The 20,324-nt window shown below is 49.7% G+C and overlaps 1 protein-coding gene across 1 annotated transcript in view; it reads right to left on the reverse strand.

Annotated features, from left to right (window-relative positions):
• TOX2 (TOX high mobility group box family member 2) overlaps positions 1-13,097 on the reverse strand; it is a gene marked incomplete at its 5' end in the record, with an annotated part of 139,560 nt that extends 126,463 nt beyond the window's left edge. The window contains one exon of the mRNA XM_080628051.1: positions 12,996-13,097. Coding sequence (XP_080484177.1) covers positions 12,996-13,097 — 102 coding nt within the window. The remainder of the gene's footprint in view (positions 1-12,995) is intronic.
• Positions 13,098-20,324: the final 7,227 nt, after the last annotated feature.

Here is a 20,324-nt window from a genome sequence, read left to right on the forward strand (position 1 = left end):
ACACACAGGTCGGTTGTTGCACAGCATCTCACAGCCATACTGCAGTGCAGCAGGAGCATCAGGAGCAACAGGCCAGGTTCCTGCAGCCAAGGAGCCAGCCCAGGCACCCTTTAATTCTGTGGCAGCATGGGTTAACTGGACACTACAACAGGAATAGACGTACAGTGATCTTAAACATTCATGAACCTTCTAAAGGTTAATTCATTGGCCTTTCTGCTCCAGAAACAAGTTCTGCCTTCATTTACACCCCTGCAGATTCACTGGCTTGGAGCAAATTTCAGAGATGTAACCTGAGCAAATTTTAACAATGAATTCAAATGTTGAACTAAATCAGAAGGAGGAATGGATTTACCCTAATCCCCTCCAAACATTCATCAGCACCACCTGCCAGCTCAGCAGGATTTAACCTCTTCTTAATCTCCCAGAAAGAGTGGCACGTGCGGGGAAGAGCTTGGGCACAAAGCAATGGTGGAGCTCTCTCTTTTCTTTTAAATAATTCTGGCTGCCAAACCATATTAAGCATTGCTTGGAAATTCATTAAGTTCTTTGCTAATAACACTTCCCAGGTAAATAACTGGTTGCCACCAACAGAGTGTGCACACTTCAGAGCAGGGCCCATGCTATTTGGCATAGGAGAAGAAGTGCCCATCCAGCAGCCTCTGCAGGAACAGTATCTCCATGAAGATGCTCCAGGAGCTCAAATCCATCAGCTGGAGCATGGGGACTGCACAAGCAGGCTTTGCCCTGGACCAGGGACCGTGTTGGGGCAGAGATGCAGCAAGCTGCTGTTTGGTGCTAGCACAGAACCACACACACAGCATCCGCCACACTGCTGCAAACCCAACAGCACAAACACAGACCCTGCTGCCAAAACCAAGCTTTATTGTGCAGGTACCAGGCTCTGCAAACAGCGTAAATCCCAGTCCTGAGTGATTTACGGGGTCATGCTCCCACTAAAGCAACCAGTGACCATGGTGATGCTGGCTGTGGATGTTGTGGCTGGTGGCATCCCACCCCGGTGACTGCTGAGCCAAGGAGATTCCAGTGCAATGTGCCTGATGGGGTGAATCCCATCCAGTGCATTTTGGAGCGCCCGGATTAGAGCGTTAGCGTGTGATTCTAGGTTTACATAACACCACCAAATGATTTTGGCAGGAACAATTGCTATTAGCAAGGAAAACGAAGCATCAGGAACAGCCGGCAGAGCAAAGAGACACCTCTCGCAGCAGCCCCCAGGCTAGAAAGCAAATAAACGGCAAATGCAACAGGAGCAACACTTGGACAGCAGGGAGGAAGAGGGGAAACCTCCGCATGGGAAACGAAACCTGAGTCATGGCTGAGATGAGCAGGGAATTAAGCTTTCCTTTTTCACCTCCTTCCCACACCCGTCAGACTGAGCTCTCTGCTTTATCAAGGCTCTCCAGTCAAGCCTCTGCCACTTAAACACAGCGCAGGGAAAGCTGTCACACACAGGGCTGCGAGCTGGGAGGGCTGAGTAGCTCCTGCTGAGCCACCTCTGGCCTCACAGATGCTAATTGTGGAGCTCAGCAATGCCCAGGCATGGACCAAGGTGCTGATCCCGCTGGATAATGAGCTCTGCAGAACCTCAGCACCCTCACAGGGAAGAGCTTCTGCCTAAGAGCTCATCTCAGTCTCCCCTCGGGCAGGTTAAAGCCATTCCCCTTGGCCTGTCCCTACAGGCCCTTGTCCCAAGCCCCTCTCCAGGTTTCCTGCAGCCCCTTTAGGCACTGGAGCTGCTCTGAGGTCTCCCCTTCAGGAGCCTTCTCTTCTCCAGGCTGCCCCAGCCCAGCTCTCTCAGCCTGGCTCCAGAGCAGAGCTGCTCCAGCCCTCGCAGCATCAAAACACAGGTTAAAAAAACACAGGGAAAAATAAAAGCAGGACAGCAACCACCAGCCCTATTTCACAGCACCTGAGGATGTCTTACCCCTGCCACTGTGGCCTGGTGACCTAGTGCTGGGAAGAGGCACAGAGCTCTTCAGAAACCTTTGGGTCCTGCACCCTTCCTGCTATAACTCTGCTAAGGAGGCAGCCTGCTCTCGAGACCTTTTTTTTTGCCAAGCAGAGGATCCCTTCCCAGCTGGCACCACCCCTGGGCTCATGGCATGATGATGACACAAGCTAAAGCCCCACATCCAGCAGCATGCTCTTCCTGCCTCCAAGCTACCTAAGACTTCCAACACAGGGGGCAAATGAGAAGCCCCAGTTGAGCTTCAGAACAGAAGACAATTCCACAAGAGAAGAGGATGCTGAAATCCCGATTTCCCAGACAATTAACTGCAAATGGGAAAGGAATCTATGGCTTCACATGCAACTCCTGGAGAACAGCTCTGGGTAACAGGAGTTAAACTGAAATCAGAAAAGTTTCCATTATAATGCTGGATTTTCCCGTGATACAAGGATCCTGTTTTGCTAATGACTGCCTCATCTTTACATTTAGATTCTGCCTCTATCCCCTGAAATTCAGTACCCAGCCTCTGCTCTGGAAGTTTATAGAAGTTATACTTGAATTGGGGCACATTCTCCTCTATCACACAGGTTTAATGTGCAGCACTTCTCATGTGCGAAGTAACAGTGAAGATATCACCAACACCAGAACGAAAACAGGTTTTCAGTGCAGCTGGATACGGCAGGACCGTTACAAAGGGACTTGGTGTGACTCCAGCCCAGTCCACAGCCTGGAAGCAGGGAAGCTGCATGCATGTGACACCCCAGTGCAGGAGTGGGAGAAGTGGATGATGATTTCAGATGAGGCTGCCCTTGTCCCCAGCTCTTCACTGGTTTCCTCTCCAGTTGCACACTGTGACCTTTCCAGGCAAAAACTGAAATAAATGAAACCCTGCACTCTAACAGGAATAGTAACACATGCAGGGAAAGGATGCCAGAGCCAGCTCTGGAGCCTGCAATCTGGATCCTTGCTCCTACAGGATGTGTTTCTAAATCTCAGTCAATACTGCATGTTTTCCAAGGAATGAGGCATTTCACATTTTACTGACTCTAACTAAAGCCCTTTTTATTACAACTTCCTATTTAGCATCTGATTGCAGCCGTCACCACTGGGACTCTCACTGGACTGGAGCAGAAAATCTATGGCTCGCAGTTGATGGAGGCTGGATATTGATATTCTTCTCTCCTGCCATCTCAATCCCAAAAGGTATGATTGGAATTATTTTAAATACACTTCCAGAGGTCCCTTCCAGCCTCAGCTATGATTTTAAACATGTATTTGTTTCTTTTGTGCTCTCATGCAAATGTGGGACCCAGCTTCCACTAATGCCTCAAGTTACATGTTGCTATTCCCACCAGAGTTTGGCCTCCCCCAAATGAAGGCCACTACATGCCAACCACCTTGTTTTAAAGGGCTGGTGGTTTATGAAACTAAAAAGACCATTTCAGTCATATTTCCCCCTTTCAAAGCCCAACCCTTAGTGGAAAACATGATTTAACATTGTTTTCAAAACACCTATGCTTTGGTCTGACTTAAATCAAAGAGTTGAATACTCCACATGCACCGTTTGGTACATCCAGGACAGAACAACGTGGTTTGCAAGCAGGTGGCCACCCACAATTAATTTGCCACCTTGACACAGTAATACAGGTTGTCAATTAGTTAAAGAACACATGCCACTGGTCTTCAGCTCTCTTTGTGACCCACAGCCTTTCCTCCTGGGCAAGCTTTTTATCTGAAGGAGGGGGAAAAAGCCCCCAACAAAACTAACACCTAATAATGAAAACATGACTCTGGTTTTCTTGGCATCTAATAAATGTTGTTCTCAGCTTTGGCAGATTTATCAGGTTCAAACCCACCGCGTCACCAACATCCGTCTGGGGTGGAGGAGCCCAGACTGTAATTCCAGGACAGGTTCTTAAATATACCCAGATTGAATCCTGCCTGACCTCACTGTCTGGCTGCAGGGTTAGCTCCATGGCACTTGCTGGAAGGTTTTTCCTTCTAGGGCTGTTTGATCTTCAATCAACAATGCTTATCAGCAGTTAAGTCTGGCAGCCATTCCCCAAAGTTTGATATTTTTAACAGCACATTCTTCTTCTCCTTTGAATGCTACTGCGAGACAAGATAACACATCAGGGGAAAAGTTGCCTCCCTGGCTTTAACACAGACAAACAGAGCAGGATCCTATCGGGGAAACACAGATTTCCCAGTGCTACAGCAAGCCCCAGCTTCTGTGGTTCATGTTTCCCCCTCCAGTACTTCTGCTTTTTCCTCTTCCAGATGCAGTCTGTGCCCATTGCATCAGCTGGGACAAACCAAGATCATTCAATTAAGTGTTTCCATAGGAAATTCCTCTAAAGTTTTCGTAAATTGCATTTCCACCCTGTCCAAGTCTCTTTCCTTTTCACTAAGGGCTCTGGGGCACACTGCCCCTCTTCTGACACTAGAAACTAGAAACTCAATTCCCTACAAATACATCATTCTTCCATGGTGAAGAAAACCCACTCTTCAAAGAAGCACCCGTGGAAAATTAGAGATATGGAATGGACCGAAACTGTTATTTTTTTGACAGAGAAAAACCAATTACCTTTATTTTAGGTTTCAGTAACTGTAAGTGATCAAATAAAGTCCTTTAATTCAGAGGTAGAAAGCAGCATCAGCCAAGGAGACCTGGAGCTCCCAAACTCCCCTGCCCTGAAGGCCCTTGGCAGCATCTTCCCCATGGTGTAGAGGCAAGGTGATGGTTGAGATGGAACAAAACAGCTCATCACTGACCAGCTTTTGGGGGAGAAAGATGCTCAGCCTGCATGCTGCTGGGAGCAGGACTGGGGTCCACCAGCTCCCCACATGGACAAGCTGCAGTGAAACCAAGCTCTCTGTCCCACCGCCTGCCTCATCTCCTCCCCTACACAGGGTCCTTCTTCACTTTGAAACCATTGCACTTCAGGGTTTCCAATCAGCTTAACAAATCCTGATGAGCTGCACAGCTCTACCACCTTCCCAGGGAGAGGGAGGAGATGCTCAGGGAATAAACTACTCCACAAATCAGGATGGAAAGGTGGAACTTGCATAGGTATAAATGTAGATGTCCTTGTCTTTGGAAGAGAGCAGCCTTTCAGGGTGAACCTCTCCAAGGACCCAGGTCTTCTGCAATGGATGCTCAGCACTCAGGATGGCTCAAATAATTCCTAAAAATAACTCCCAAATACCTGGGTACCCTGACATGACCCGCTGGAGACAGAGACCCAGCCCAGTTCACACAGAGAATGGCAGAGACACAAGACAATCCTTATCTCCCAACCCCTCACCACAGGCAAGCATAGGCTCCTCCCTGGAAGCAAAAAAGAGACACAGAAGAAGATGATGGCTTTCTCTAAAGCCAAGAAGAGGAGTGCAGTGTGCAGACAGGCAGACAGCAGAAAGGGGATGGAGCCTCCCTTAGTCCAGACAGGAATGGAAACTCTGCGTCATGGGTAGGTTTTGCAGGAAGAAAAACCTGCTGATGGGATCCAGCTAATCCCATAGGAAAAAAACCACTCCTTGCCACTGCTGAGGTGGAACAGGATCCACAGGGCACGCACAGCATAGTCCTGGGGAAACACAACCTGGAGGAAAGGGAGGACAGTGACTGCAGGCTTCAGTTGTGTGGAAGTGAAGATGGGCATCAGGAGGAGCGAGGAGAGACTCAGGGCAGAGCTGCAGCAAGTTTTACCATCCACCCCTCCTTTTCTAGCTCCTGCTAAATTATGAGATCCTCATCATAGAATGGTTTGTGTTGGAAGGGACCTTAAAGCTCATCCAGTTCCAACCCCTGCCACGGGCAGGGACACCTTCCACTGGAGCAGCTTGCTCCAAGCCCCTGTGTCCAACCTGGCCTTGAACACTGCCAGGGATGGGGCAGCCACAGCTTCTCTGGGCACCCTGTGCCAGCGCCTCAGCACCCTCACAGGGAAGAGCTTCTGCCTAAGAGCTCATCTCAGTCTCCCCTCTGGCAGGTTAAAGCCATTCCCCTTGGCCTGGCCCTACAGGCCCTTGTCCCAAGCCCCTCTCCAGGTTTCCTGCAGCCCCTTTAGGCACTGGAGCTGCTCTAAGGTCTCCCCTTCAGGAGCCTTCTCTTCTCCAGGCTGACCCAGCCCTTGCAGCATCAAAACACAGGTTAAAGAAAACACAGGGAAAAAATAAAAGCACCATGGGAGCAAGAGGCTGGTCCTTAAACCAACAGAAAACACAAAACATTATATCCCCATTTTCAACACTTGTGTGATCCAGCCTCCTGTGTCCAGGCTGTAATTAGAGGTGAAGAAACTGCCTCAGACCAAGACCACCCCATTTCTGCAGAGAAGGCCCCTCAGAAGCCACATGCAGCTCCAACCAGCATAAACCAGTGCTCAAATAATCTTTCCATAATAACAATGACTGGTCCAGGGCCCTAATGTAACACTTCTCTACCAGTTACACTGCCCTCAGAGCTGAACTGAAACCGCACGGTTGTCAGGAAGAGATTTAATTGTATCTGCAGAGGTCACCCAATCAACGCAAGAGATTACGGCAGAGGAGAGAGATTCTGTGGCATAATGCAAAGATTTTTGCCTGCAGGCAACGCAGCAGCCAATGCCATTTTTCAAAGAAGAAATGGCATCCATCAGAACAAAACCACCAGAAGGAAACAATAGAAAGAGGCGGGGGGGATGCAGATGATTAAAATATTGAAATCTGGTCATATAAGTGCAAACCCAGGCAATTTAACACTGTTTTCAAGCACTTTGGGGCTTTTTGAGTGGCTTCATCAGATGTTTCAGTAAGTTTTGTTGCACGTTTTCTCCCCCTTGCAGCTGAACTGTGCATCCCCCAGTCTAGGCTTTAATTACATGAAAACGTGCGTGTAAAATCACAAAGGTGGAACATTAGAGCTCAAACCTCCAATTAGGAATTAATGGGATCAAAGCTAGAATCACACCAACACTTCACCTTGACTTGAGAAACGCGGAGTAACATAGAAAGAAGAGGCAGAGAAGCTGGTGCACAACAGCTTCAGACAGAAGCTTTGCACTCACTGGATTGAAAATTGTCAAGGAAAACACATTAGCAGCACAATAACTTATTTTTAATGTACAGCTGTTAGGAAAACACAATTATATGCTTCATTTATGCTGAAAGATATAACCCAGCTTATGGTAAAAGCATTTAGAGCTCATTTTGTTAAAAAAACCCAGATAAGCACAAAGGTAATAGGGAACAATTGTGCACCTACAGGGATAACCTCCCCAGCGCAGCATGCTCCAGCTCAGGCAGGAGCAGTCCTCACCTCCTGATCCTGGTATCCAGCAGCAGAGAGATGCAAAGTGAAGGCAGAAGGACAATAGGGGGTTTTCCGCAATTGCTGCAGAAATCTGATGACAACGAGGTGACAACAACCAGCAGGAAAGGAGCCAGCAGCACCCATTCTTACAGCCAGCAAAAGCAGGGCCCTGGAGGAGCTTTGCCAGGGTTAGAAATGCTCTCCCCATGGCCCCGAGCAAGCAGCAGCCACGCACTATACAAGCTATAGGATGCTCTGATCTGTTATAAGCAAAATACAATTTATCAGCAGAATGTTTTCTCCATTATGGATGCACAACCTGATTCTGGTGCCTCTTGCAAGCTCAGAGGGGTAAGTCCAAAGATGTACAAGGATTTGCCCCACGGTAATAATGCAATAGGCTTTGGACCACTGATTTAGGAGATTATGTTTATCACTGATTTGAAGCATCATAAATGAATCAGAGAAACCTGCAAGATTGTGATCCTAAGTGTTTGGTCTCGTGATGACTCCTCTGCTACAAGGACTTCACGGATCAGGCCCTCGACAAGGTTATTCAGAACTGGCTTCAACAACCATGTTGTTACACACAAGCCAGACCGGCCTTCAAAATATCTCCCGTTGTTCCAAAAACATCCAGATTAAAGCCTCCCCTCTGCATACACAGACAGAACAACAATTTCTATGAATGGATGGGCATTCATTATTTAGCTCCCAATCCCTGACTTAAAGCCTAAGGCAAAATGGAGCTTCAAACGCTTTCTGCTGTGCAGCCCATCAAAGATGGCTCTGGAGAAAGCAGGGCTGTTCCAGTGAGTGGCTCAAACATTTGTCAGAGGAAGCCCTTGCCCATATTCAGGGCCTAAAAAATTAAAAATCCACATTTGCAAATCCACAGGAGCTCCCAAATGAGAATAAAATGGGCCCCAAGTTAAAAATTTGCTGGACTTTGTTCCCCATCCAAAATCCTCCATCTCCAAAGAAGGATTTACGCTACTTCAGAACCGAGCTGGCTTAGAAAGTAGAAAGGAAAAAAATATAGTTTATCTTCCAGAATAGCAAAGCAGTTCTGGAGCAGTGAAAAAGAGAGCCTGTTTGTCCCGGCAATGTACAATTGATGGTAAAAGTCAAAACAAAACAGAATGCTCCACAGAAATACATTCACTACATCAACCCGGGCTCATTCCAGCAGCTCAGATCCTGTTTCTGAAGTGTTCTTAAGAGAGCAGTGGTTGCAGATTAATACTCATGACCAGCAGATTTTAATTACCCATGATTTATGATGGTGTATTGGCAAAACAGGGGTTTTTATCAATTTATCAGCCTAAAAGGCAAGCCACAGGGGGTGTGCGGAGATGTAAAGCCACGGAGCCCTATTAGAAAGATCTGGGACAAGTTTTGATGGTGCTGATGAATCCTACAGGAATGGTACAGGGTTAATAGCCCTCCCCAGCACGTCTCTCCCATTAGCTGCTGGAGGTGCCCATGGGTACTCCCAGTGTCACAGCAGTGCGCTTGCTCCACAAGGATTAGGTATTCCCAGGCTGGGTCCTTCTCCTCTCATCAGTCATTGCCCTAAGTGTAAATCAGGCATCGTGCTAACCAAGCCTGAGCATCAAAACACCAGAAGCAACTAAGAAGAATGTATACTGAAATTTGTCTCTGCAGGAGGAACACAGAGACGTTAATTCACTCCCCAGAGATGCCCCTGGGGAGTAGGATCACTCCTCTTGCATCACAGCACACACTGTGTGAAAGAGGACGCGATGCTGTACTCAGGCAGGATTCCTGCCATAAGCTTCCCTTGCAAAAGTAAAGGCTGAAAAGGGAAAATGCCCTCTCTTACTTTGTGGACCTAAACAATTTAAGATCTAGGAAAATCCTTGATGGATCAGCTGCACACCAGATCTGCCACTAAAGCTCTGCTGAGAGCAGAACAAACCCTGTGTTATTAAACTGTGTGCATTTTTCCGTGGCTTACTTATTGTGAAATAAAGATGTAAATTGTCTCCTTTGAGTTCAAGTGGGGGGAAAAAAATCCAGATTTTCACAAGGCAACTGGAGGGATATGAAAATATCCCAGCCCAGAGCAACAACCCCCTGATGTGGTGCAGGGCTGCACTGCCTCTGCTGTAACACCATCACAACACCCAGCAGCAGCGAGACACCATGAAAGCTTCACATCACCAGCAAGGGAGCAGGAGGAAAGTCTGCAGCAGGTACCAACACCATAGGAGAAAAGCCAGAGGGGACAAAGGGGCTTTAAGCCCAGATTTAAGAGGAATCCAAAAGGGAGGTAGGTGCTCCCTTCAGTGGGGCTTGGGCAGTTGTTGGCAGACGTGGGTGTCACAGTGTGGACAAGGGCTCCCTGCAGAGATGGTACACTTTCAGCTGAACCTCCCCAGTCCCCTGTGGCTGACAACTTGATGCATGAGAGGTGTTTCTTCTGTGCAGTCCCAATGATGGAGCAGGTCCTGGATTCAGCTCGTGGGTGAGAGGCATGGGAATGCTGGTTGCAGCGTGCCCCAGGATTTTGGGTGGCTCTGGAAACGTGCTCCATATCACCCCTGCACCCTGGGCTGAGCCCAGTGCAACCATATAGACCAGTTGCACCAGTCACAGGAGCACCAGTCCTGCAGGTTGTGAGCAGCAGCTTGCCAGGTACAGGGGAGTTTGGGGTCAGACACACTTCCCAGCTTCCACAGCAAGTTGCTCCATGTGGGATCACCCGTGCTGGGGACCCATTTGTCCTTGCTTCGATGCTACCAGCATGCCTAATGCATAAACTCCCCTTGCCAAACACACTCAGCAGAGAGGAAGGCTCCTTCTCACCCTGCCTGGGGCATGAGGGATGGCCATCTCCACCCATGGGTGTCCAGCCCCTTGCTCCCCCATACCATTCCCTCCCAGTGACCAGCCCTTCTAGAAAGCTCCAGAAAGCAGTTAAAGAAAGGCTGCAGACACCCTCCTTGCGGGGACGCCTGGGCTGAACGCACGCTCCCGTTTCATTATCCCTCTAAACACCCCTTGTCCTTTTAAAAATGGAAATGCTGATATGCAATAGGCACCTCTGTAGCTGCAAAGAGAAACTGTGGCTTGCTGCAGCATGCAGGCAAGCTCGCAGACCTCACAGTAACAATATAATGTTCGGTAAGCGCACAAAACATTCACATTAACATTTCAGGATGCTTTGGACTAAAGCACCTCTACCCGGTGAGCTCACTGGTGAGGGGTGTGCAGGCAGAGCTTTGCCCTGCTCTCAGCCAGGTATTTATACCCAGTGACACTGCACTCCCAGCTTCTCTGCCTCCACCCCCAATAAATAAAGACATAAACAAAGCAGCTCTTAAGGAAAAATGAAGCTGAACCTGCACAAAATAAGCCCTTTAAACCGAAGGGCTTTAAAGCACCTTTGGTGAAGTGGAAAGACAGCAAAAGAGCCTGTAAGTACTTCTTGCCCAGGTCCTTCCTAAAGATGGATTTCATCCGGGATACCTGCATGCAGTAGTGGGAAAACTGATTTTTCCAGCCCATCCTCCCCTCCTCTGCAGCTTTTTAAAGTGTAAACGTGTTGAGGTGGACACTGGCTGAGCCCAGCTCTGGGATGAGCCACCAGCACCAGATGGGAGTGATGGGACTGGGACCAGTGTGAGTTTTTGGAGTTTCCCACAGGGTCCCATGCAGCTCTGAGAAGTGTGAGGCAGCACTCTCCATAGTGAGCACAAGGTAGTGATGTGCTGGTGGTGATCCTCAGCCATACAGCACCCTGCACTGGCTGGAGAAGCTCCCTGAAGAGAAGGCAGCAGGTGATAGGTTTGGATCACGCTGCGATGCTGAAGGTACAACTGTTCTACCTGCATTCGGCCAGGAAAACAAAGTCGACCCATTTCATCTCTGGCTTCTTTCCAGCAGCCTCATCCCACAGAGAAACGTGCACAAGCAAATGACATTTGATAACTCAGAAAAGAAGAAAAAAAGAGAGCCCTGAATATCAGAAAAGGGTAAGTCATTTCCTTCCTCCCGCTGCCTTAAGATCCTCTGTAGCAGTGGCAACAGCAGCATCTGGTGGCAGTGGTCAGTACCGGGTTGCTCCTCTCGGGTGTCCCGTCCACCCTGGAGAAACGCATCCCTCGTTCTCAAGGGCTGTGCTCGCTGCAGACCCCGAAGATGCCATCTCCTACTGCAGCACCGCGCAACAGCAAGGACCCACCGATCCACTGAGACCGCCTAATCCGGGACTAAGCTCAGGGATTCAGGCCACGGATGAGCCGCCGATGTGGGGCCCCGTGTGCGCACCCCCAGGCTCGGGTGGGAGCTGCTTGGGGGCGCTGGGACCATGGCAGGGCCCGCGGTGCTGCGTGCACGACCCAGCTCCCACAGGGAAAACCGGGAAACAAACTAAAGCAATGTTCACATCTAACAACTTCTTGGTAAACCCGAGTTCCTAAAGCCAGCAGGATTTGGGGGTGCCGCAGCTCCCAGCGGCTCCCGCTCACACGAGCCCGGACTTCCAGCTTTCACACTCTGCCGGCTGACGTTTCAGCGGCGCGGCCGACCTGCTCCCAGCTGACTCGGCTCTCGTTAGTGTTTTAAGAGCATATTTAGCATTTTAAGAGCAACGGCAATGATAATAAACCAGTTGGAAACGAGCAGTACGAGGGTGTAGAAGAAATCAGTTTAAGTTGTTTCCTTTCAGCTTAATCAGGCATCTCAAAACAAACACAAACTCTGAGGTTTGCTACAGCTTAATAAAAACAGATAAATAGCCCAAATGATGGAGAACACTTAAATACCTATATTGGCACATAAAGATTAATGTGCTGAATCTGGGAAGCCGCACAGGTTTCCTTCCTCTTGTTTCTAAAGAGTTTGATCCCGAAGTACCACAACAGCGAGCCGAGCCGAAGGCACCCCGAACTGCGGTCTCCACGCAGGAGAGCATTTTCCTCCCTTTATTAACTTTTACCAGCGCAATTTCCCGAGGCTGGACCGGGAGGATGCAGCCGGGGGCATGTCTCGGTCCTCCAAACGACTCTGACTCCTGAAGCTTCGCTGACGAACCGTCAGCGCGGTTCACCGACACAGGCAGCACTCGAAGAACTCTTCATCCGCGGAGCAGAGCATCCGTCCCCTCCGCTCGTCTCCTCCGGGATGAAGGAAATTTCCTAGAGCACCTCCCCTGCTCTCAAATGTCCCTTGCGGGTCCCTCTCCCGTTACAAGAGCTGGGTGCTTTGCCCTGCGGCTGTAGTGAGCGGGGAAAACGCAGGTCCGGGATCTTCTCCGCCGGGATGGTGCTCCGGGAGCCCGCACCCGAAACCGGACCCGGAGGTACCGGTAACCTCAGCGCGGCGACTCCGCAGCCCCGCGAACAAGGTACGAAACACCTCAGCAAACAACAACAACAACAACCAGCAAAGTGCCCGACAACAACCACAACAACCGACCCCGCACGGATCCCGCTCCGGGCAGAGCGCTCCCGGGGGTGAAACATGAAATAAACCCACGATGGCAGAAATAAAACAGCCCCGAAGGGCCGCGACCGCTCCCAGCCTGCCCCGAGCAGCGCCGCGGGCTCGGGCTCCCCCGCCCCGCCGGCTCTTCCCGCTCCGCTTCCAGACCACTTTCAAAATTCCCTCCCGCAGGAGCCAGCCGCCGCCGGCACTTTCCTTCCCCCCCGCTCCGCTCCCATCCCCGGCGGGACGCGCTGGGCTCCGCCGCGCCGGTACCTTGTTGCAGTGATAATAATCCAGCGGCCCGAGGCAAGTGGGGTCGGCGCCAGGCAGGGAGCCCACGGCGGTGGGTGCGGAGGGGTAAAACCGAACGTCCATGCCGGGGGTGCGGGCGGCGGCAGCCGGGGGCTCCAGCGGGCATGGACCCGGCTGCGGTGGCGGCGGCGGTGCCTCTGGCGCGGGGGGCGGGGACGGGGCGGGCGGGGGGGCGGGCGGTGGCCCCCGGCCCGCCCCGCTCCGTACCGCCCCGCGCCGGGGCCGCTATTGTTCGCGGCGGGGCCGGGCGGCTCCCCCGGGCGGCACCGCAGGGGCTGGAGCCCTTCCGTGGCGCTTGCGACGGGGAAGGACGGGCGGGCAGCCCCCAGCCCACCCGCTCAGGGCAAGGCTGCGGCAGCCGCCGGGGCAGACCGCGGGTGACACCGGTCCCGCTGGCTGGTGCGGATCTTGTCGCGTCTCCTCTGCCCCTCACCGTGCCCGGTTTTAGCTTCCTCGCAACACAGGACGGTGCCAAGCAGCTTCCTGTCCCCCCTGCACAGCTCCTGGTGCCCACCCCTGGAGAGGGATGCTTCCCATCGTGCTGATCCACGCTGGAACTGAGACCTCGCTCCTGCCGAGCCTGCATCTCCCTACACACTCTCATTTAGCAGAGAAAAGCCGCTCTCAGCCTCCAGCACCAGTGTTGGCTTCAAGGCGTGCAGATCTGAAGCCTCCCGCCACCCCAGGCCACCTCTCCATGCGACCCCACTGCTGGAGGTGCAGCGGTCATCCATGGCCAGCCAGCAGCCCTCCCAGTCCCACACTGGCATGGAAAGCCCACATCCCATGGGGAAGAAGGATGCTTTGGGGTGGGCAGGGTGGCCCTGGGATATGTGGGGCTCCCCCACTCCTGCTGCACACTGCAGGCTCTGTGCAATATCTATTCCTTCCTTCTTACAACAGGCCCTTTAGGAAACCAGCCCAGTGGAGCATAATATCATATAGAGAGCATTTTTGCAGTATGTTATTCCACTCCCAGATACAGAGAGTTACTGCAACCGATCCATATGCTCGCAGAGAGCTAGGAGAGGGCTGACAGAGCCAGGCTGCTGGCAAATCTCCAATGGAAATGGCCTTTTTTTCTTTGTAAACATCATGACACTTGCAACATGCACCCCACAGGACTCTCTGTAGCTGGAAAACTGAGCTAAACTAATGCCGAGTTCTTGCACGAGCATCTTCCATTGCAAGAGTGTGGCCAACACTGGGAGAGGGGAGGTGGGCTGGAGGTTGGAGGGAATGCCAGCTCTGGGAATCAAGTGATTATGGAAAAATCATTGCTCACATTTAAACTAAACCCAAACTTTTCGCCCTTGTGATGATGGAAAAAATATTGATTTGATGTTAAAAATTGATCTGAGCACAAAAACTACTTCACATTTATTGTTATTTCTCAAACCATTTGATTTTTCAGGAGAATCAGCATCAGGCCTTCAGTGTTCAGCAGGGAAGCAGCTCGGCTTCTGGGAGTTCTCCATGAGGATCCAAGGGTTCCTGGTCAAACGCGTTATAGAGACATAACACTTTGGATGACAACTTTGCGCTCAACCGATCTGCACACATCCAGGTTTCCTCCCTCCCTGTTCCAGCAAATACTGGCATATCAAATTATTAGAGCTTCATTGTTTTTGCACAACCCTCCCAAGCAGAGTGACTGGTATATTATGGAGTATAAATAATTAAAACTAAACGAGAGTTGTCAAAATAATGGAACAAAGTGTATTTTGTGAGGCATTATTCTGGCTTGTTTATCCACAAAATGCAGTAATTAGTAAGCAGCCTCTGAGTCATTAGCAAGGCTTTAGTGTATTATTATCTTTATTAATTATCATAATTATTATATTCCATATATTTGTGGAGGCATTGCTAGCAGCTTTACGGTTAGGGCTGAATTGGCTTTTTCACTTACAGCAGGATTTAATTCCGTTGTTTCCTACAAAAAATCAACACATTTCAGCACCAAACCTGCAGCCGCTCCTCAGCAGATACAAACCAGTTTCTTCTCGGTGCCCAGGCCACCACAACAGTCCCATCCAAACCATTTTAAGAGCTCATCCTCCCCACATGAAGCACTGTTTCCTTCCTGCCTCCTCAGATCCCCAGAGCACGAGATTTACAACAAGCCCTGTCAAACTTTGCACATTCCTCTGCCTTCGTTAGACCTCAGACAGAGACTGAGCTCAAACACCCATCGCCACAAAGTGTTACTGCTATTAATATCATAATGCTTTTTTTTTTTTACGTCTATGTATGCCAAGGGAAGCTGGCAGAGGAAACGCTCCTCATCAAACAAATGTTCTTACAGCTCACCTCGTGTCTTCAGTGTTTCTGCTTGTTAGACTGTCAGAGGAACAGAACCTGGGGAAGCTGAGCGTTGGTTGGCTTCCTGGCACAACCCTTGACCAGGGCCTGAAGAGTAACATGTCACGATGTGCCTCCAGCCTCTGCCCATGCATCAGCATCTCCTACTGCGCCAGAGGGACCTGCCCAAGCTTGCCATGTGTTCAGGAAGCCCCAAACTTGTACCTCCTGTTTAATCCTTCTTCAGCCTGTTTTTATCCATATTTCAATGTATTTTGTCCCTCGATGCAATTTAGTGTCTGCCCCATAGAGCAAGTGGGGATCTACCAGAAGATGCAGATTTGTTTGAACTCCCACTCTCCTCCAGCACTTTAGTGTCCTTCTCTGTGTAGGAACAGCATTATACAACCCCTTGCTGCCAAAGCAGAGGTGTACATCGAATCACAGAGCCTTCTCTTCTCCAGGCTGCCCCAGCCCAGCTCTCTCAGCCTGGCTCCAGAGCAGAGCTGCTCCAGCCCTCGCAGCATCTCCGTGGCCTCCTCTGGCCTCGCTCCAACAGCTCCACATCCCTCTTGTGCTGCTGCCCCAGAGCTGGATCAGGGCTGCAGGGGGGGTCTCCCCAGAGCACAGCAGAGGGGCAGGATCCCCTCCCTGAGCTGCTGCTCACGCTCTGGGGGTGCAGCCCAGCATTAATAGTGCAGAGCTTCTTCCTGGCAGGGGAAGAACACAGCTCATGTCCTACCTGAGCAGCACAGCCTTGACTGACTGCCCTGAGGGGACTGTAAAGGTACAACCAGTGCTGGCCAAGTTTCTGATGAGGATGGCTGCATCTCCTGAGCTCCATGCCAGATGGTGTATGCACAAAGCAGACGTGCTCCTGCTGTGTCACCCATGTCTGGATTGCTGCAGAGCTCAGGAAGGAGCAAGGTGCCCTTATTCCACTATAAGGTCTCTCACTGTTGCCCAGACTGAGAGAGCTGAACGAATTCAGGCATCTGCAAGGTTTTTCCCAAGGTGAGGACTTTCCAGTGCATGGGTTTGAATGCAGGTATTTCACTCAAACCCCACTTTTTGGTATCTATCCTGTCTCTGAGTCTTTCCCAGCAGGTCATACAGAAAGCAGCCTCTCCTTTTTCAGAGCTGGTGATAACAGGAAGGTAGCTGAGCATCCCTGGAAAGCCCAGCTCCACAGGAGCCACTGGAGCAGGGGGATGCTGAGCTTCATGATGACAACATGTTGGCTCTCTCCTGGTGATGTCCACATTGGACAGGTCTTACCTGCCAGCCGCAGAGACTCAGGTCACTTTGCATTAGATATCACCAGTCAAGCAAGGAGAATCCCAACAGCAGAAAGAGTTGCAGGGATCAGCCGCAGCCTCTGCACCCATCACTGGCACCAACATAACCTGTAGGAATAATTCAGGCCAGTTAGACCTCAAAGGAGCACCCTTTGGGGGGGTTCTCTCTGCAAGGGTGACCTAGGGCAGAGGGGAAATAGAGACTAAACCTCCAGGGAGGTGGAGTGTGCTCAGCCACTGATACCACATTTGCCCACTTCAGCACAGATTTGCCTGTGGGGCTGGAGCAGAGGCTTTTCCTCACCACGGCGTGCCCTGGTGCTGTCCTTTATAGAGAGCCAAGTGCCAAAAGGGACAGGGAGAGGTGGTGCAGACCCTCGGCAGAGGAGCAGTTTTCAAGTGGCTCAATGGCTCAGCCATCGATCAGCAAGACACCTCCTTGGAACCACAAACAGGGGACCAAGGGGAAAAAAAAGAGTCAAGGCCTTGTGTTTTGGCCAAGTGTCAGAAGGTGATCGATAGGAAAGGTCCGGGGTGGTTGAAGGCACAACAAAACCAGTGTTACCACCTGAGCTGCTGCCTTCACAGCAGAGCTGAGCTGCGGAGCTGGACACAGAAGTGAAGAGATGCTGTTCTTGTTGCTCTCTTCACAACTGACTCCTCACAAACCCCACAGTGTTTGTAGCTGCTTTGGCTGGGTCACTGGAAGAGGAGCTCCAAACATGACAACTCACATTTCATGCCTGACATTAGCCCTAGGACAGGAGCAGCTGAGTGTGATTATCTCAGCAATCCCATTTAGGCCACACAGACTCCTCACAAAGAGAAAACTCTACAGTGAGTATTTCTAAATATGAGACTAAACCTGAACAATCATCATTTCAAAGGCACCTTTTAGAAGCAGGAAAATGTGTCTGGATCTATCAGCTTCATTATTTGTTTCCAAGTAGTCCTTCTCCTCTCAACACACCATCTAAAATGCCTGCTGAGATGATTTGAAAATAATTTAGCACATTGCAGTTTATTACTTTAGAATATAGATATCACTTTTCCACTGTATTATGCAGCTATATTTTGACATTTTAGTCTTATCCTCAGTTTATGTCTGAGAACTATTTAATGCAGAGCTACATTCCTCGTTCCTGCTAGGAAGTACGTAGCTCCCTAAATATTCAGGAGTTTCATTGGTCATAAAGATGCTGAACAAATGGATAAAACCAATTGCCAATAAACACAATGCAAATGTGTACATTAAAATGCAATGAAACTGGATTAATTAAATGCACATTGCATCTGGATTTACATGTGATGCAAAACAAAATTAAATGCAGCTCAAGAGCTTCCTATTACTTTCAAATGGGGCTGATTGAAAGTGTGTTCGTTTACCTGCGTGGGCTCTGGGTCAGGAACTGTGCTGGTAAATGAAACCATCTACGATCTAGATAAGCTAGATTCGACCCACAAATCAAGGTTATGAGTTTGGTATTTCATGTCATTTAAAATTTAATGTAAAATTGCATCTCTGCTAACAAAACAGATGGTATTAGTCCTTCTTTTTGGCATTGGGTTTTGGTACCTGTCCAAAAAATCTTCTTGACATCCTTTAAATGCAGCTATTTAACCACCTGTCACTTTGCCTTAGATGCCCATTGAATTTCTGACAGGAAAAACATTATTTTGTCTACACGTTATTCCCTGACACAAGAAATGGAGCACAGATACAGCAAAGTTTACACGTTGTGTGAAAACCTACTTAAAAAAGAGAAGAGTTGTTACATGCTACTAAGGCAATTATTCCATAATTAATGTCATTGATAGGATAAAACATTCCAGAAACCCAAATATAGCAAAACAAAACAAGCTCAAACGTGACAGAGAAGCATTAAGGATTTTTCACATCAACTCACATTGTTCTTCTGCCCGTGTGAAAATATCTGCTGTTCTCTGGTTAAATATCTGCTTCTCTTTGGTCAAATACCAAACTGGCTGATGCTTACAAGTAAATCATCTCTCCCCCAAAATCTCCATGAACATGAATATGCTGGAAACAAAAGTTGCCAACACTGCAAAATATATCAGCAAGTTCCTTTTCATGCTCAAGGTGACACAAGTTCTTGGATACCTTGATATACTGAATCCAGGTTCTGTGCTTCCTCCTAACCTTTAGAGTATTACCCAAATGGAGTTGTAGGTAGGTGGAATCTGTAAGATCCTCACCTGACTTTCTTTTTTATGTAAGGGAAACATAAGAAAGCTTGAGTTTAGCACATTTTATGGAGGCTAAGTGTAACAAACACAGCTGCTCTGATTACCCACTTGTTCAAGCCTTTGAAGAGATTTGGCAGCAAACATCAAAAACCTCAGAGGAGCAGCTCAGGTTTGTGAGGTGAGGAGGACGTGTCAGCATCATGGGGAGATGGCATCACTGCTTAAAGGCAGAAGCTTTTGCAGGAGGCCTCCTCTTTCTGAGTTCTCCCAGTAAACCTGTTCTTTGAGGTGACAACAAGTGGGCTTGAGAATGATGGCTGATGGTTTGCAGAGCCAGCTCAGGACTGTGTCAAAAGTCCCTGTTTCAGAGTGCCACAGCAAGCTAGGCTCAGTTTAGGATATATGTGGTCATCATAGAATCCCAGCCTGGTTTGCATTGGAAGGGATTTTAAAGCTCATCCAGTTCCAACCCCTGCCACGGGCAGGGACACCTTCCACTAGAGCAGCTTGCTCCAAGCCCCTGTGTCCAACCTGGCCTTGAACACTGCCAGGGATGGGGCAGCCACAGCTTCTCTGGGCACCCTGTGCCAGCGCCTCAGCACCCTCATAGTGAATTATTTCTTTCAGTGATGTAGCAGGAGGAGGGTATTTGATGGCTTGCAGCAGACCTGTCCTCTCAAAGATCATGTGTATCGATGCTGCTGGCCAGAAGTTTCAACACAGAAGGTGAAATCCTTTCACTAATAGAGGCAGAGAGAACCTTGTCCTTAACCTCACCTCCCCAGACCCACACCGAAACATACTCCTGATTTCTCTAGGTGTCCAGTGACCAGCAGATCCCCTCCCCCAGGATGTGGGGCAGCACATTAGAAAATGAATTTACTTGCCACATGCAGACTGCGGAGGCCAGCTGCAGGCGGCTTGAACAGCCCTGACCATGGGCTCCGTATTCACATCTGTCCCGAGTCTGAATTTGACTTTGTTTGGCTGCTTGGCTGCCTGGTATCCTTGTTTTCCAGGGAAGTTAGCAGCTTGCCCTCCTTCCTAGTGCTGCTACATGGGAGGAGAAGACCATCTGAATGATTTGTGCTTGCTTAAACCTGATCTGGCCAGTGATGCTCTTGTAACTTAGGGCAACAAGGTAAGGATGGCTACAGAAGAGAGAGGGGCCTGCACTCCATGAAGAGGGGTGTTCAGAGATGAGGACCAGACCCATCTGGGGGGTGTTGAGCCGGTGCTGCCCCAGCTCTCCCCTCGGCATGCTGGCACAGTGAGCACCAGCACACCACACAGACGTTTATAATTCCTCCAGGAAAATGTAAGCTTTCCATAGCAAACTGTAATCAAAGAAGTGGGTTATGTCCAGGAACATAAATACAGGCACAGACTGAGTTTACAAGAGTTACCCCAAGGCAAAGGAGAAGGCCTGTAGGAACAGACAGAGGTGAGGTTGCTCTGCTGCAGCCTGGGGAAGGTGTCGCAG

The sequence above is a fragment of the Psittacula echo genome (genome assembly GCF_963264785.1).
Source record: "Psittacula echo genome assembly, chromosome: 12".
Taxonomy (NCBI): domain Eukaryota; kingdom Metazoa; phylum Chordata; class Aves; order Psittaciformes; family Psittacidae; genus Psittacula; species Psittacula echo.